Source organism: Bombus impatiens, unplaced genomic scaffold, assembly GCF_000188095.3.
Source record: "Bombus impatiens unplaced genomic scaffold, BIMP_2.2 scf_0815, whole genome shotgun sequence".
In the NCBI taxonomy this organism is placed as follows: Eukaryota; Metazoa; Arthropoda; class Insecta; order Hymenoptera; family Apidae; genus Bombus; species Bombus impatiens.
Window position 1 is genome coordinate 768,474 of NT_177234.1, and position 18,538 is coordinate 787,011.

An 18,538-nucleotide genomic window follows, 5' to 3' on the forward strand; every position below is an offset into this window, starting at 1 on the left:
TTTTTAATACAAAATTCCTTTACCTGTCTTACATGATTTTATTCTGTAAAAGAATGACTGCCTTTTAAATTAAAAGTAGGATATGTGTACATAACATGTCACAATATACGAACAAGTCGAAATAAATTATTTTTATTTTTATCTGTTGATGTATCATCTCTGTTTTCAAATTAAAATTGTACTCATAACTAAAAATGCATACAGAAATAAATATGCATTTCGAACAATACATGCAAAACAAAATGGAAGAGTATAGTAAGACACGTGCGACCTATGCGACATAGCGAACGTATGCATTATGGATCCGAAAGATTTATAAGTTACATCGCAAGACACGTTCAATGAAATTTTATATTATAATGTCGTATTTATTTATTGATACTTATATGTCTTGATAAAAGACATTTTATAAAATTTGTGATTATTATGTATATTAGAGGTTATGTGTGATGTACTGTGCTTAAATATCATTGTAGCATCATTGTAAAAAACTTTTTATATCTCTTCGTGGTGAGAATATATTTTAAAACTACATTGTTTTTATCGATAACTAATATATAATATTTGATTTTAGCTGTTAATTGATTTGTAATAATTAAAAATGTCTTCTGACAAGTCTGACGATGCAAGCAATTCACTTCCACCAAATATCCAAATAAAGGTAGAACCTGGGACATCTTTGCCTGTACCTATACAAAACATTAAAACAGAACCTGGTTTATCAACTACTACTAGATTAACTTCTTTCCGATTGCCAAGAGATTTAACATTGGGGGGTAACATTAAGACTGAGAAATCCAAGAAAGTATATATACCAAATTTAAATGCTCAGAGAACTAAGAAAAAAGAGTAAGTCAACTTTATAAGAGGAATTAATGATTGAGTTTATGAATTTAATGAAACGATGCTTATTTTCCAGAGACTCGACGCAAAATGATTCTGCAAAGACAAGTAGAGATAGAGACCATAATAGAGGACGTGGCAGAGGTAATACAGATAGAGGACGCGACAGAGGACGTGGGAGGGGATCTAGCAATCTGATTCAAGTATAATGAAAATATTTTTCTAGTTCATATAACTTTATATTATGATATTTTATATAAAATATGTTTGTAGTCTAGTGGTATTTGGTCCACTGGAATAGTGAGTACACCAGGAAAACGCTATAGCGGTGGTTGTAGGGATAGTGATAGAAGTGCTCAAGTATGTCTAGAGAAACCAAAATTAGAATTGAACCGTAGTATTGATAAAGCTGAAGAAGAAGAAAAAGTAAAGTTACTGCTAAGAGATGATTTCGTCGATGATGGAGAACCTATAAACTTTGATAATGGACCAGTTATTTTGCCAATGATCAAAGGTTTTTATTACTTTTTAGGTATTAGTAACTATTTTTTAAAAAATCATATTTTATTGATTTTTACTTATTATAGGAAAGTTATACAAGGAGGACACTAAAGTATCAATTGAAAAAGAAGAGGAAGAAGAAATAGATAGGAAACCCATTATTTTGGAAAATGGGGAGGGTAAGTATAATCCTTTTTTCTCTTTTGATCTATAATGATAATAACATTACTTTTAGTGTTACCACCAAAGAAGGAACATAAACTTAAGATACCCAAATCTGATGTAGAAACAAAAGATGAATTTTTAGAAAGCATTCCCAAGATTATTGAAAATAAAGCAAATTCATATATTTTAATGCAGGTAAGGAATTCTATTAAAAATGAAATAAAAGTAATATTCATTTTCACATATAATTCACTAAATAATTAATACAGTTTCCAGATTGTTTACCAGGTTTAGTAGGTGGTGCAGAAGACACTAGACCAACTCGATCAAATAATGCAAATTACGAAAAGGAGAATGAAAGTAAACAACAAACAGAATTTTGTACTTTAAATAGTTTAAAACCTGGTATTTTAGGGAAGTTACAGATATTAAAATCGGGTAAAGCACGCTTATTACTGGGAGAAAATAATTTAACTGTTGATGTTGGGTCACATCTTAGTTTTCGACATGTATGTATCTGAAATGATCGCAAATATTGGATGAAGTTATAATTATAATAATAATAATTAATATTGCAGGATCTTATTGCCGCAAAAGTGGATACCGAAAATTTAATCGGTGATCTTATTAATTTAGGTCCAGTAACCAGTACGCTGATATGTTCGCCTGATTGGGAATCAATGCTAGCCAAATTATAAATAAATTTTTAATATGAATGGATCTTATTACATACTCTTTATTATGTGGAATATTTGTAAATGTAATGAAAGTTAATGTTATTTAAGATACAAAAAGCGAATTTTTCAAAAATCATGTATTTTCAATACTACAGTATACGTGAAAGTCATATCACGTACAAATCCACTAGTAATTCATACACCTAAATAAATTTACAGTAATTGTAGAATAAAGTTTATTATATAATTTATGTGAATGAATACGTCAACAAGAGGGCGTGATTCCTTATAAAATACGTTAATATTTTGTTCCAAGACGCAATTTATGCTTCTGGCTTAATAATAGATAATTCAATGAAAAATTATTTTTACATAAATCAGATTTAGAAATTAAATTCATCAATACGCTATAAAATGATAATTAGCTTGTAAACTTATAAACTACTAAAACTATGTATTTGCTTAGTTGTGTCAACTTTAAAAGATGTAAAAATCGTACATTAAAGTGGCACAAAAATTATTATTCCTATGATAAGAACTACTTTTATTTGCTAATAAGAAAAAAAAACAGCTATTGTATTCAACTTCGTAATCTTAATATTTAGGGTCATAAAAATTAGGTTTCTTCATCTAAGCGATGGATCTGTTTAGTAACATCAGACTTGTTTTACACAAAAAGTGTGACACGATAAAATCCTACTTAACGATAATAATAAACAGAAATGTATTCGTGATACAATCAGAGCAAGTGCATTGTAATACAGAGATACACACACGTAACACACCCTCGATAAATCACACAACACCTCAATCACTTCCTTCTATGCTGTGTCCTTTCTTCATCGATTTTAATGCTTTCTCGCGAAGTTTTTTTTCTAATTCTTCTGTATTACCTTCACTTACATCAGATTCGTCAGAATCTGCAACCTTCTTCTTTTTATGTTTTCTATGTTTCTTATGCTTCTTATGTTTCTTGTGCTTTTTATCCTTCTTCTTTTTCTTTTCTTCTACTTCACTTTCCTAAAAATGCAAATTACAAATAATGAATCAAGTGAAAATCTAGATTTTGCACAAATTAAACCTCGATGAAATAAACAATTACCTCTGATTCACTAGTGCTAGTTTTAGTCTTCTTCTTACGTTTCTTCTTCACTTTTTCTTCATCTGAACTGTCATCCGCTTTTCTCTTTTTCTTCGCATCTTTTTCTCCAATCTCTTCATCATCTGTACTTGAGTCTCGCTTAGATTTTTTCAAACGTACCTTCCCTTCGTCTTCGCTTGTAGAATCCTTTCTTGACTTCCTCGTTCTTGACTTTTCATCTTCCGAAGAACTATCTCTTCGTTTTCGTGTCTTTTTCGGCTCATCGTCCGAACTCGAATCTTTTTTGGATTTTCGTAATCTGGACCTGTCGTCTTCAGTTTTATTTCTTTTTATCTTCTGTTCTTCATCTCCCGAAGAGGAATCTTTCCTAGATCTTTTTGATTTCTTCGTTTCCTCTTCTAACTCTTTTTTCGGTCGCTTACGAGATTCGTTCTCGTTCATTTCCCGTTTTCTACTATCTTTTCTGTCTTTTGTACGTTCGTCTAATGAATCTATGGAAACCACGGGGATTAAAAATTTGTAAAATTGTAAAGGAATTATAATTGCAAAATTAAATTATGTAAAATTTACCACCTCGATTCGAATCCCTAATTTTTTTGGTTTTCTCTGCGTGCTTTCTTTCCTCTTCAGAATCTGAACTAGAACCACATTTGTCCGACTTCTCTTCATCCGTGGAAGCTTTCCTGGATTTCTTGGACTTCTCTAACTTTTTTGATCTTTTCTTACCTGCAATGAGAAACAATGTAAGAAATGTTAAAGAAACATAATTCCTGCATGTTCAATTTTATCCTACCTTCGCTTTCACTATCATTTGAATCTGTAGAACCATCGCGTTTTTCCCTCTTCGATTTTTTTATTACTTCTGCTGGCTTTTTCAAGAGAACTGGTTCTGCCGATTTTTGACCTGACTTCTTGTCCTCGGATATAGTTTTGATTGATTTGATCGATTTTTCATCCTTTTTTAACGGGAACGTATCCGCAGATGAAAAGCTCGATTCTTCTTTTGGTGATTCCTCTTTGTTATCTTCTCTAAAAAGGACAATAAATGCTTAAAGTAAATGATTTTCTTTACATATCTTAAACAGTACTTAAAGAACAGGACTTCAAACTTACTTCGATGGTTGTTTGACTTTAACCGCTGCTATGATGTCTTCAGTCTTTTTAAATGGAGACGGCGTTCTAGATAAACTCTTCGAAAACTAGAATAATGAAGAAAACTCAATTACAAAACTAGAAATATATGTTATATATTACAAATATAATACAAATGACTGTCTTAAACTTACCCTGTGTCTAGTTACAGGAAGCGTAGCAGATTGAAGTTTTTTAGGAGAAACGCTGAGATCTGGTTTCTTGATGTTCACAGGTTCAGCTTTCTTGATGTCCTTTTCGGGTCGTTTGATGGATTCCTCCTTGATAGGCTTCTCCTTTTCTTTACGTTTCTCATCTGCGTGTTCACGATCCCTCTCGCGTTCTCGCTTTTCTTGAGACGATTTCCGCTCTAGTGACTTTCTGCACACAGACAGTGAAAATTATTATTAGAGAAAGTAAGAACGTTTGTTCACTGCTAAGCAGGAAACACAACGTAGCTGCTTTACGCTCCGACAATCGTAAGGTCTGTAACAAAACGTGAATGTATGAGATAATTCGTTTACTCACCTGGTCACTTCATCCTCATTGCTAGAGGAACTACTTTCGCTACTTTCCGAGCTACTTGACTTAGACCTTCCGTTTCGTAATTCTTTTCGCGATCCCGTATCAGTTGATCTTTTAATTTTTTCATCCACTTTCTTGTCCTTTGTCTTCTCCTTAGCATCTCTTGAGCGATCGGGAGATCGTTTTCCATCTCTCGAATGATCCACCGATGATCTTTGATCTTTTGATCTAGACCTACGATCCCTAGATCTAGATCTTCTATCTCTATCCCTTCTGTCCCTGTCTCTGGAACGGTCTCGCCTACTCGATCTGTCACGAGAGGAAGATCTATCGTACCTGAGGGATCGGTCCCGTCCGTCTGGCGAACGACGTCTGCTATCACGACGATCCGGAGATCGACGTCTGTCTCTTCTTTCCGATGATCTTCGTCTTCGATCGAGAGATCTCCTTCGGCGCCTATCTCCGGGACTTGGTGATCTGCGACGATATCGTGCCGGGCTTCTCCGAGGAGGGCTTCTGCAATAATTACGAATTTGTCGATGACATTTAGTTACGTAAAGGTATGAGTAACGAATACGATTTATACCTGCGTCTACTAGGTGCTCTGCGCACAGATGGAGGTCGCATGCTGCGACTGCCGCTGTATCTATCCAATCTCTCCCGTTCCCTTTCTCGCTCCCGTTCTCTTCTTCTTTCACGTTCTCTGTCTATGGATCTCCTGAACACAGATAATTCGAAAGTCATATTTAATAATGATTATTGTAATAAACATCTGTAATATATAATAATATTTATAGTTACCTTCTATTCCTATCTCGAGATCTATCCCGAGACCTATCCCGTGATCTATCGCGTGATCTATCTCGCGATCTATCTCTGTCCTTTGATCGACCTCTATCTTTTCGTGGCGTTGGACTCCTTCGCTTAGGAACTGATTTTCTTTCACGACTCGAGTCACTGTCACTACCACTATCATCCTTATTTGTTTTCCTATATGATCTTTTTGCCTGTACTCCATCTTTCTTCTTTCTAATTTCGAAGTCATTTTTATCTTTCGCTCCTTTTTCTTCTTCTGATTCGGAGCTACTGCTTGTACTTGCATCTCGTTTCCTGTTGGAATCGAGAGTATCCTTTCTCTTATCCGGTGACTTCGAACGAGATTTTGATGATCTTGAATCGCTTGAATCAGATCTCGATTTTCTAGACTTACTTCTATCAATGCTTTTCGATCTTGATTTTTTAGATCGTGAACGAGATCTTGAATGCGATCTTGGAGACTTGGACTTTGTACGTCTAGATTTCGAGCGATCTTGCGACCTGGATTTTGATCTTCTAGACTTTGACCTAGACCTAGATCGTCTTGATCTTGACTTAGATCGAGATCGCCTCGACTTAGATGCTGGTGATCGAGAACGACGTGATTTTGAATCTCGACTGGGCGATTTGGACCTAGATTTTTTAGAGCGACTTATAGGAGATTTTGATCTAGATCTAGATTTTTTTGCTTTTTCTAATGATTCAGGAGATGGAGTACGATTGTTTTTCTTTTTCCCATCAGCAATGCTCATTAATTTAGCTTGTAATCGCGATATCGCAACAGCGGCTTCCCTATTAAAACATTTTGATAAATAACCTTTCCGGAGTTTATATTAAGCAACAAAAGAAGAATACTTACGGTTTTGTCTTAACTGGCATGAGCGGTATAGCATTTTCAGGTTGAGGTGAATCTTCTCGTTCGACTTTAATTTCAGTCATATCTTTTCCGTTGTCTTTAAGAGAATTTTTACTAGGCGATCTCGAAGAAGATCGTCTTTTGCGGCTCGATCTGTCACGATCTCTGTGTCGATCTCTCGATCGACTTCTTTTTCTGCAGGTAGTGACATATGTATTTTTGAAACATTTTTAAAGATCTATAACGGTAATATTTTATGAATTCAAAGAAATACCTGTCTCTATCACGATCTCTACTTCGATCTCTTCGACGTTCCTTCGAAGAACCACGTTCTTTCTCTTCTTTTTTTATCTTGCTTTCGGCTTCATCTTTTTCTTTCTCCCTTTCCTTTTCCTTTTCTTTCTCCGCCAAAGAAGCTTGGAGTTTCTCCTGCTCTTCCTGTTTTCATAAATCACTTATTTATAAATAAACATAAAAAAATGTATAAACTGAATTGCATGCATCAGAAGCATTCATTTAATTGAACTTTCCTGAATGTCAAAATTTAGTAACTCAACTGTTTTGCTATTATCAGATTAGTTCACACAGTATTAAGAATATAAAAATTGATAATTACCAAACGCTTTTTTATTTGATCTTTCTTTTGTTGCAAGAAAGCCTCTGGAATGCCCGTTACACTTTCTTGAGCAGAGACCAAGAGGTCCCATAGTTCACCCATGAAAGATCGAGCATTTCTTCCATTCAGAAAGCCAGTGAGGTTGATCTGCATTTTTCGGGGGTCAGGAAACTGTAAATTATACAATATCGTTTTTTATTTTTCTGTACATATATTATATATTATCACAATAGAAAATTTTAAGTTCAGTTCTATGCAATTTTGGCACGAGAGTAAACATTATAATGTCCATCTCCCTACGTCGATACTAACTGCTTTTCCCCCTCGAAAAAGCAGATACATTTCTTATATTTCTAATATACCTTACCATCAACAGTAAACTGCTCGTTTCACGGCTGCACTTATATGCAATATGCTAAGAAAAAAATATACTCATCGATAAACGCACACGTAGCACAGATACATAGATACCTTCTCAATTTAACAACACTGCTAAAGTAGATGCTGAAATAGGATTTGCAAATATATGTTAAAAATGTTAGCTGAAAATGAAAGGATTAATTTGGAATAGAAGGAACACCGTTCCACCAACCTGTGATATTGACAAAGAGTGTCAAACCGAGTAGAGATACCTCCGGCATCATCCACGATCGGCAATCGCATCTGGGATTGACGGAATGTCTGGAGAATCATTAACTGGAGAACAGACCTGCACGATGTAACGATCCTCGATCCCTCAGGATGGGGCTGGGAGGCACGGAGAATGGAGGAACCTGCATCACGGGAGAATCCGCCATGCGTGTCGATTGTCCTTGTGTAAGAAGAGACCACAGCATCTGGATAGGGAGTGCGATGACTTCCTTTCGCTCCAGTTTGCAGTGCCGATTATTGGTAGACGTCCAACGATCGAAAGCCACAACAAAGCTTTCGCAGTTGTAATTTGGAGTGTAACCACCTCGAACGAGGCAGTCACGGGTTGGCGAAGACGATGTTCAGTGCAGCTAGTAGATGGCGTAGTTGCAGCAACGAAGACAACTGCAGAATGGTAGAAGGCCAAGGCAGAGCTCCATATAAAGGTGAGAAGACCAGGAACAGGACGATGCGACGATATTTTTGCGAATACGCTGTTCCTCCGATGACGATGAGTCGGAGCTGGATGAAGTGCTGAGGTTGAAGTTTCAGCAGTGTTCTAAGATGACGTTGACATACCAGCTGGCATCAGCTAGCGTTGACGGCTGATAGAAAGGCGGCCAATCGGATGTAGAGAGGAGCACATCCGAATGCCATTTGGACAATAGGGTTGAGCCCCACCAACGGTCTCTACTTATACTAACGGGGAATTCAAACATACGTGATAAAACATTGATTTTATATGTTACAATGTTGCAGGATCAGCTACATCAGTTTTTCGTTGATATAGGATATAGCTTGGAGTGGATACTTAAGATCAATAAAAATTGGGTACACAGGATATAGAGGTTCGATGATATATTATCAAAATTTAAAAAAAAAAGAAAAAAAACAATGAGGCAAGTATGACTAATATGGTTTCTGCCTCCTTGCTTTTCATCTCCAAAGTCGGCACATTGTGCAGATTTTGGATGATGGCATTTGTAACTGGTACAAAATATTGTGCTGAAATAATGTGTATTTATCGATTTCCTATGATGAGGGGAAAAAGCCAAGTGAACGCATTTTATATTCCGTATCATTAATTTAAAATCTCTTAGGCCAAATTGTAATCAAATTGGTAATGTAACAAACTTCTTACCTTTTCTTCCAGTTGATTATATACAAATTCTACCACTACATCATCCTCCATGCCTAAAATCTGGGTAATCTTTGTAGTTATCCATGGTTTAATAACATCCAGCTTAACTTTGCTCATATCCACCTAAAAATAAAGTATTTTGTAACTAGTATGAAAACTAAAACCGTAATCAACGTAACCAAATATACCACATATATATCATATATATATATAAATATATATAATTAACGTAACCAGATATTGGACTCAGATACTTACCTTCTGTGTAAGAGAGTCTCCAAATTTCATTTGTTTAAGAAGTTTCTTCTCCTTATCGCTGAACCTCGTGTCTTGCGACGCGGTAGTCCCCTAAAATTCAGCAATTAATCCAAATTAATCCGAAAATATCGAAGAAAGTAACAGTTTGATAGGATTTTAACAGCGCAAGACATTATTTTTTAAACAAAAGTTCTAGCGAATTTACCGTGTACATCATTTTGGTAATGTACAGAAAGCAAAAATTGCACGATGTTCGATGTTAACTGCCTTCTTCAATTCGTTTTTTGAACAGAAAACGGGAGAATGTGAGTCAGAAGAAGACGTAGTTAAATTCTACACCTCTTACTATTTGCAAAATTTCATACACTTTTGTATATACAAATATCAAACGCGGCTAAACCTAGCACGTATGAACACAGACGCACAACAGGATCAATCCGCCAACATGGCGTCGGTCTTGTTAAAACAGGAAGTTGAAGTTGCTTGGAAATAAGCAGTGCTGCCACAATTCGTAAGTGTTGCCAATATTTCCATTTATCTGTTGTGAACTGGTGTAGACCTTCCACTAACGTGAATATATCGTATGATAATCGAGTAAATTCTAAAGCTGTGAATTTAGCTGTACAGCAGCGTAACCGAGACAACGAGCAAAAGTTATTTAACAAATCTATTGATTAAATGTCAAAGTTATTTATCAGTAACAACTATGATCATTTTCAAATTTCGTATTTACTTTCGTTACCATAGGAAAGAACATTGCCATGGTGTAAATCGCTCGTTTTCTAATATTGTAAGTTCCAATCAAATTAATGTGTATTAGCATTAGTTAATAGGAATATATCTTATTGGATAACAAATAAATTGTAGATTGTCATGTAAATCCGAGCAGATAAATGGGTTCCTTTGCGACCGAAAAGTGAGAATCATTAGAATCGTTAAATAGTTAGAACCTTCGCTTTCAACTTAGAGTTTAAATAAATCTCATTAAATCATAAGTCTTTATTAAAATAGTCAATCTATTATAAATATTCAGTTTTAAATATAAATCATTGTTCACGTTAATCTTTCTTGTTATGTATTTCTTTGTTTAAACATCGAGTTAGTTTTTCGAATTGTTTGAAGTTGTTACGTAGTGCTTCAGCACTCCACAGGCTGCAACCGTGCCAAATTCCCCAAAATCTTAGCAAGGCCACGCAACATATCATAGTACTATTTATTGACAAGAATTTTGATTTTGTCAGATTTTGTCATCATATTTTAAGATTTAGGTAATCCAACTCTATTGCCTGTTGCAATATAATGAAAAATAGTCTGATTAAAAAAGTTGGAATAAAAATCGACGCAACTTCTCCTGTGCGTCTTCAAGTAGGGAGAGAACGTGAAATAGTTGCTTTGAAAAAAGTAGATGGATATTTTTCTGATCTGCATATTTTTTCCGGTTATCAGCGTGAACGGTGCGTATCTTTCTAGTACCGTTAGCTGCTGAAAATAGATTTCAAAGTATGTATTTATACCGTTTCTCCCCTGGTGCTTTTAAACCAATCGCATGCCGAATCGGAATAATTCCCTTTCGACGGCTCTTAAGAGGTGAGAAAAGGACACAAAGGTTTACGGTAATTGATTGAAGGAAAGATTCATTTACATAATACATCGAAATCTAGTAATAAATTATAAATATATACTTGCATGTTACAACTATAAATACAAAAGATGACATGTGATATGAAAGAATTGTTCGTTGCACGCGTAACATTTCGGCATTTCTCTATTTATCACTTTCCCCATACGACACTGGCACAGAACGATGTGCGAATTCGTATTTGTCCAGTTCAATTTCTTTCTGTGTTATATCAACAAAAACGATCGACGATTAATTTTATATATAAAACCGAAAATCATTTCGCTCAACTACTATGTTTAAATTAAAATATTTCAACTTTTGAATCAGTAGGGCGCTCTTCTATTTGGAATTACATAGGAAACTCGCAAATACCGTAGAAAATGGATATTCGACCAAAGAAATATAAAACTATCGATGATCAAGTGGAGCGGCATGAATGAACGATACGAGTCAGCTACTTTTGGGCGCTGCATGGATCTCGCCTATGAAATAACCAAGTGAAGTAAATCGAGGTGAAGGGTCCCGCAAAGCGGGTAACGGTACATTATACTCATCGGAATTCATGGTACGGTCCATTCGTACTGCGACTGCACGTCCATCCTGTTTGTCGGTACGATTCCAGCGCGAGCTTTCAGAGTCCGGTTCTGAGAAACATAAACGGGCCAGTGACGTATCTTAGCACCGATTCAACCGACTCCAATATGGGAATAAGAATGATCCTTTTGAAGATCTCGCTTTGTATTGCGATTGAGATCGCACGGCACTACATTTTCCGACGCTCTACCGCTACAGAATCATCTTTTTTCGTACAATGATGAGAGATTTTTTCTTAATGAACGTATCCAGGAGTTGTAATATACGGGAGAAAAAGTCGAAACCGGAACTTTCGCTCGCTTAATGACCGCTCCAGCTAATTAATCGTTGGTATTTTGCACCAACACACGGTGCAAAGAAGATTAATTCCAGAAGTTTATTTCATAACAAACGAAACAGAATGAACGTATAACGATTCCAAGCGTTGGATGAAGCGAGCTGGGGAACGCATTAACAACGTTTCCGCCTTGTTACGATGCGGTCGACGCAAATGATATAACTTTATGATACCTTTTGAAAGAATTTCTCGCCTATACTTCCTGCGGAGCACTGTTACAAGTTGATCTATACACCTGCTCGAAACCGGCTCGTGGGCAGGTCTAGTGAACTCGATCGGATTCCGAGACCGGATTCCGCGAAATGACCGCCGCTGCTCCGATTTGTTTTTTCACGCTAAAATAAGTTCTTCTAGATTATCTTCTTCTTCATTTATCTCTTTTTTTTTCTCGCACGACTTTAAAAAAAAAAAAAAAAAAAAACGACGATAAAAGAGCAGCGCGATACTGTTCGACCGTGAAGCACGCCTAATTATCGATGTTTCTTCGAAGCTGTCTTCTTTTGCAAACAAACTGATGCGAACAGTTCACGGATCATCAGATTTTATAATCGAATAACTCTACCGATGTACGACTGTTGCGAACCATCTACGATAGAGAGTCTTTATTTCGAAACATAAATTATCTATACGTTGACCTCTGAAGCCACCAAGAATTTCGCGAGAAATTCTTGGCCGCAACGAGAGGAACCTTCAGCTTCGGCTAGAAAGCTGTTCCTCGTGGAAATCGTGACGTGATACCCTGGACAAACTAGAAAAGCTGATTGATTCACGTTAAAAGTTGCTATCCCATCGTGCAAGATAGATATATACTGTTGCATTCCCAGGGAAAATTGTTCATGTCGCAGATTTCTCTCGAGAAATCAATTCTCTAGTGACTTCAATACTGGTTTCAGTATTCTTTGCTAGCTTCGTCAAAGAGGTTACTAGGTTCTTCGGCGAGGTTGTTCGAGCTTGGGGTCACCTTCCACCGATTCGTCACGTTCGACGCGGATCTCGATCTATATCCTCCAGCGCAGAGGTGTACTGGTGCGCTCAATGTTGATCGCTAGAGTTCGACGAACGTTTAAAAGCTTGGAACTGCCGGAGGCTCCGACGTGGCGCTCGCCGAATTTCTCGGCTTGCACACGCAACCGCTTTCAACCAGAACGTAATCTTGGCCAGTCAAGGTCACCGGTCCAAGCGGAATCACCAGAAACAGGTACGGCACGTATGTCTGCGTGCACTCACCGTGGACCACGTCGCACTCCTTCGATCTGTAACAATGCGTTCACGTTTTTATGCCATTTGCATTAATAGTCGGTGGTAGAGAATATTTTATCGATAAAGAGAAAGGAGGAGGAAAGGAAGATTGAAATTTCTTGGCAGTTCACTTTTGGTATGCGACAGTTCGTGGCTGGATAATCGCGCTGACGCATACCGGTTCAAAAACGTTCCAAAAGTAGGCTCCGTGTTGGTTAGACCTGTTCGGCCCACTGCGCTACATTTGAATCGATACGACTTACCGGTAGGTCTCAATGAAATTCAATTGGAATCACGTCGCATGTATTTACAGATCACGATCGAACGTGCTAAGAAAGTAACAGTGGATAACGATCGAGCCTATCCTCTTGATTTACAGGTACAGATTTACAACGGATGAGCGAATTTTGAAACGACATATTCAACGACATCGTCGTGATGCGATACTCACTCGCAAACTTCGAACACGACTTGCTGCAAAAGGTCGGGGAACTTCTGCACGATAGTCACAGGCTGACCGCTGGTTAAGCTGACTCCGTACATAGGAGCCGTGGTGTTGTACCTCGTTTTGCATAATCTGGCTGGGGAACCACATGTCTCCTTCGAGGAAAATGCTCTACCTGGAAATAAACGTGTTGTTCCATATGAAAGACGTATTTCTTGATATTTAGATCAGAAGTTGTACCAGTCTTACGAGTTTCGTTGACCTAGAAACTACTACAACTTTTTCGCAAAACTCGTACAAACGATTACGATAGACAGCTTCGTGTAAAAGAATTCTCGGGAGCTACGTAAAAAGGGTGAAAAGAATCTAAAAGAAGATGTCGTAACTCGTTTACGAGATTGGCGCCCTTTCTTTGGAATTCTGTCGGTTCGTGTGTTCGAAACGACGAGTGGGTCGCCGGTATCCCGTTATGAGCAGAACGAGCGATAACTGTATTGGCCGGATAACACGGTGCCTTATTACCGTCCTCTTGCACCAGCCAGCCATTATCTAAAGGACGGAGAATCGATCCCAGTAAATGAAACCTCCCGAACAGGGACTAATGCATTTTTCGCGGGCACGGCCAACAATCGACGACGAGTCACGATTTTAAAAAGGAATTCATCGAGGATACGCGCACGGCGGGTGTTGTACTCGGTTGAAATCGGGTTTTCGTGTCATAAGGACAGCTACATAATTCAAGGCTGCAAAGTGTCGGTACATCGCGTAACCGGTTGTTCCGATTTTTCTGGATTTTTCTGGAGTTTTGTAGACTTAAAACGTATATTCTGCCTACGTCGAATTTCTGAGAATGTTGATCAAAGAAACGACGATAGACAAGAATACAATGTTTGTATATGATGACACGGTACAATAATCTTGTAAAGTGCAGGTAAGGGAAGTATAATATCCGAAGAAACAACTATAATAAATCGTAAATAGAATATCGAACAATATAATGAGAATCGCGTTATCGGATTATATTTGAACAAAGTGGTAATCACAGGATAAATAAATAAAACAGAGGTTCGACGAGGATGTAGGTTATAGCTGTTCGTAATTATATTCGTGATTCAAGTAACCGGCTCGACTACTGTTGCGCTTCGAACAAGAGGGACAAGTTCGTCTTCCGCGTGTTTTCAAGCAAGCCACGTCCTCGACTCGATCGTGATCCGTTAAATTGTTTCGCAGTTGAATAGGAAACGTCGTCGTTCCCAAAACGCGTTTCGAATACGATCATAAATTTCTCTGCAGAACTGGAAGCTGTCGATCTACTTTCGACGGGAAGAAACGAAACAAGTACTTTTGCGAACTTACCATTTCGCGAGGATTCGGCGATCGAATAATCTCCATGAGTAATCTTGTAATTGTGCAATAGCGCCTGTCTGGTTAATTCAGGATCGATCGTTCGAGGCTGATGGGACCTCGCTGTTCGACCGCTCGCCCAAATATTCTTGTAACTTCTCGATATCGCGGCTCTACGGCAGTTGTTCGTTTTGGTAACGACGTCGCGAATAAAGCTGACATTTTTTAAATCCTAACCGAAAATCTCTTATATAGGAACACTTACGAGGGATACACCATGTTATTCGGACCTATACAGTCAGCTGGATCTGTGAGCGCGTCTCCCCACACGTATTTCAAGCCTAATCCGTTCCCCTCGCATCTTTTGGCATACACGACGTGGGCGCATGTGGTGATAACAAGAATCAGACCCAGGTACGTGGACATCTGAAATTACAGGAAAAATCATGAGAATAACACGCTTGAAAGAGTAGAAATGGACAGATAGTTTCACGTATCGAGAATCGTTTTAAAGACAGGTGTATTAATGAAAATTAATTACGTCGGTGAGCAATATCTCATGAATAAAACAATCAGAACTGGCTACTAATCGGATTACCAAAACTCGTACAAGAGAACGTGTTGTCACCGCGACGAAGGAAGGTGTGAGTGAACGCACGGTCTTGGAACTCGAGTTCGCACGAGGTCAAGAGCAAAAGTAAATGACACTGGGGCTCTGGTTTGTGACGCGTCGCGCAAAAATCCACCGAATCTCTTCGAATGAGCGTGTGTAATTGGGATTCGCGTAGCTGCACGCTTTGACATTATTAGTCTACGATTTTGTAAACGTTTAACCATTGACTGCTGGTCTATCATTATCATTTCCTTCTGCGAACTCGCCCGCAGAGGTTCCGTTTCACGGGCTGGTAGCGGGTACTGTCCGAACGGCAAAGAAACGAGCGAGCGAGCAAACTTTTTCCCTTTCGAGCTTCACGAACGATGAAAATCGTCCGGACGACACGAGAGAGTGACGACCGTGCGCAATTAAGAATAACAATTAGCGAGCGTGCATAACCAATAGGACTCCATGTATATACAGAGTTTGGGGTTTCTAGGTTGTCAGGTCCACATTACTTCCGCTATATGTATTTCTCGTCGTTAATCGAACACGAGTGAAAGCAACACGATAGCATGCGGCCAATAGCGTTCGATGCTCAATTTCGAATACTGTGCAAATTTTATTGGCGAGAAATCTCAATATTCGATCTAGTTTTTAAGTTGCTCGATCGGTGCATTTGTTTGATGTCCATTTTTTCATTTGTCGATCATTTGGACGATTCCAAGTCGAGAAGAAAAATCAATGCGGCAGAAAATTGCGGTTTAATGTTTGGCCAAGTGATAAATTGCGCGTGGGAAAAGGAAAGGAAGAAAATCATTAATGGGTAGCACTCAAGGCTGGTCATTGGCCGTGACTGACATCGCGTATCTGTTTCTTCAGGAAGCGCTGCCTACTTTTAGCATTCCTTATTCCTACTTTATAGAAAATATAACTGAAATATCTGTACAATTTGTAATAATATTCCAATGTCGTATATTATATCGATCTAATCGGATAAGACACATATTTCTATATCGCTTGACTCTAGAAATCAGAACGTACATTTATTCTCTTATTTTGATTAATTTTAAGCATTGCAGGAGGAAATCTCCTCTAGATCCTCTTCGATCGAGCTGTATGTAGCCGAGTTACATTGCATCAACGTCAATGGTCAATGACACAGCATAATTACCACGTAAGAACATTCGGATAAATATCTGAGGTATCTTTATCGCGTCTCGATGGATTACATAACGGCGAACCTGCGAAAAGGCAAAATCGAGCAACTGGAAGAGACGTGAGAATCACTTGAACTTGGAAGATAGAGGTTTTCCGCGAGTTCACGGATTCACGGTAATTTACTATCAACAAGAACAATTATTCGAGCCGCAATTTCTCACGTTGCTAGCAGCTTCTTTTCCCAGTAATTGTTGAGAGGGTACTGTTAATATGCTAACACGTCGCGGGAATAATTAACAGGCTACCACCGATCGTGGAAACAGTTGGTAGAATTTGAACGAGGCTCGTCTAACTGGAGCTGCGAAGCAGCTTCAAGGAAGTTCGGACGATTAGATGTAATGCGAGAATTGGTAGGTGAAATAGACTTGATGAAATATGACATAGAAAAAAGCTTGGGAAGAACTCTGCTTCCGGCACTCAGGAGAGGATTCCTCGTGGACCATGAACGTGTCATGCGGTTGTTTCTAACGGTAAAGATGAATCGTCCTAAACGCTTTTTCCTCTCGCTTCGGCTGTTCTTTATCGAATATACATTTACTCATCCTTGGTCTCTGTTAACGGTATAGTCATTTCGGTATTTAGTTTCACGAATAAATTATTATAACTGTCACGGAGTTGTTAGGTATTCGAAATTCCGCCTCTTCGGTCTCCGTGTTCACAGCGCGAAGATTTCCTAGTCAGGGGCTCGTTATCGCTTTCGCATGACAGAGCGCAGACGCCTCGTAAAATATCGAATGTTCAATTGTAATTTTATTGTAACAGATCTGCACGATTAGCGATCGTTTCCTTGTCGCAATAAGAGCAATATACTTGATCTAAAAGTAACTGCAATTCTAAACGGAGTAATACGCTGGATCAAAAATGTAAGGGAGCAATGAAAAAGATAGGAACGCGATTTTGTGACAAGTAATAAACGAGGGAAATGTTAGTTTAAGGAGACGTGTCTAATCATTGTCCATTTGTATTTTAAAGCCTGGAAGAACTTTGGCGTAGAGTCCAATCCGTAAGATTTGATTTCGATTACAGTAATGACTTTTAAGATGCTGCGCATCTCCTCTCGTAACTGCTTGGAATGTTTTTCAAAGTGTATCATAATTTTTTCGATGCTCGAAGATTGACGTGCAGTCGCTGTATATTTGTCAGTGTTGCATTGAAAGCTTCAAACTTTGTGACTATTCTTATATTTTTGCATTAGGATACGAGTAGCAGTAGTTCTAATTAAAAGCGAAATCACGAAGCAGAAATTCAAATTTAGAAATTTCACGATTTCAGAATGCTGCTAATCTGTTTTGAGATTTTTTTCTCCTTAAACAGGAGATCAGAATGAATGTTATTTAATTTAAACGGAATATCGTAGAATATTGAAAATTTTTGAGCTTTCGAGTCATTAAAATTTGTACATACCATTTTCAGATGTTACATTCAGTCATGAAAATTTGTCATTATTATCTGTTACAACCTGCAGGATGTCACTCACCGTGAGAAAGACCGTTTTTAACACTGTGCGTTTGAATCCTTTTCTCGGTCCGTTTGATATGATCGGTTATACGCGTTACATGAATCGATCGCAATGTTCGGGTCTAAGAAGGAATAGAATTAAAATGGGGGCACACGAGTTCCTTAAACACTGTTCATGTCACCACACCGGATGTCGTGGGGTCGAACACCTCCGTCCTCACAGGTGGATGTCTAGAGGTTGACTGTAGAATCGTAAGTAACCGCTCTCCGTGCTCTGGTAGAGTCAGGGAAAAAGGGGGGGATGAGACGAGGAATATCGGCTCCTGTTCTACTACTTTGAAACCTTTCTTCTTTTCTTTGTGAGGAGACTAAAGAGGGTAAATAAGAACACCCCTTTTTTCCTTTGCGTTTTGCCAAACTATT

General features: G+C 38.0%; 3 protein-coding genes across 7 annotated transcripts; 1 reads left to right on the forward strand and 2 right to left on the reverse strand.

The window, feature by feature from the left end:
• The first annotated feature begins 227 nt into the window (after nt 1–227).
• Nucleotides 228–2,413, forward strand: LOC100742110 (DNA-directed RNA polymerase III subunit RPC4). Its single transcript, XM_003492682.4, has 8 exons — nt 228–510; nt 575–849; nt 920–1,046; nt 1,117–1,357; nt 1,431–1,523; nt 1,580–1,704; nt 1,779–2,018; nt 2,088–2,413. Exons 2-8 carry the CDS (start codon nt 602–604, stop codon nt 2,205–2,207), a joined length of 1,194 nt encoding a protein of 397 aa, XP_003492730.1. The 5' UTR covers nt 228–510; nt 575–601; the 3' UTR covers nt 2,208–2,413.
• Nucleotides 2,406–9,736, reverse strand: LOC100741990 (serine/arginine repetitive matrix protein 1). 5 transcript variants are annotated; one of them, XM_012390580.3, is made up of 15 exons: nt 9,467–9,736; nt 9,262–9,351; nt 9,004–9,126; nt 7,233–7,403; nt 6,891–7,054; nt 6,620–6,811; nt 5,746–6,552; nt 5,531–5,659; nt 4,948–5,460; nt 4,575–4,800; nt 4,402–4,487; nt 4,082–4,317; nt 3,859–4,014; nt 3,289–3,779; nt 2,406–3,206 (listed from the first exon to the last, which is right to left on the reverse strand). In XM_012390580.3, the coding sequence occupies exons 1-15, from the start codon at nt 9,476–9,478 to the stop codon at nt 2,994–2,996; spliced, it is 3,609 nt and encodes a 1,202-aa protein (XP_012246003.1). In that variant the 5' UTR covers nt 9,479–9,736; the 3' UTR covers nt 2,406–2,993. The 5 variants fall into 5 exon arrangements, with proteins under 5 accessions (XP_012246003.1, XP_033179059.1, XP_024226330.1 ...); XM_033323168.1 differs by having other exon boundaries at nt 3,862–4,014; nt 5,531–5,662; XM_024370562.2 differs by having other exon boundaries at nt 2,409–3,206; nt 5,281–5,460; nt 5,531–5,662; nt 9,467–9,735.
• A 1,181-nt stretch (nt 9,737–10,917) lies between these two features.
• On the reverse strand, nt 10,918–18,529 carry LOC100742230. Its single transcript, XM_003492683.4, has 5 exons — nt 18,135–18,529; nt 15,107–15,267; nt 14,854–15,014; nt 13,504–13,672; nt 10,918–13,066 (listed from the first exon to the last, which is right to left on the reverse strand). Exons 2-5 carry the CDS (start codon nt 15,265–15,267, stop codon nt 12,877–12,879), a joined length of 681 nt encoding a protein of 226 aa, XP_003492731.1. The 5' UTR covers nt 18,135–18,529; the 3' UTR covers nt 10,918–12,876.
• Between the last annotated feature and the right edge of the window lie 9 nt (nt 18,530–18,538).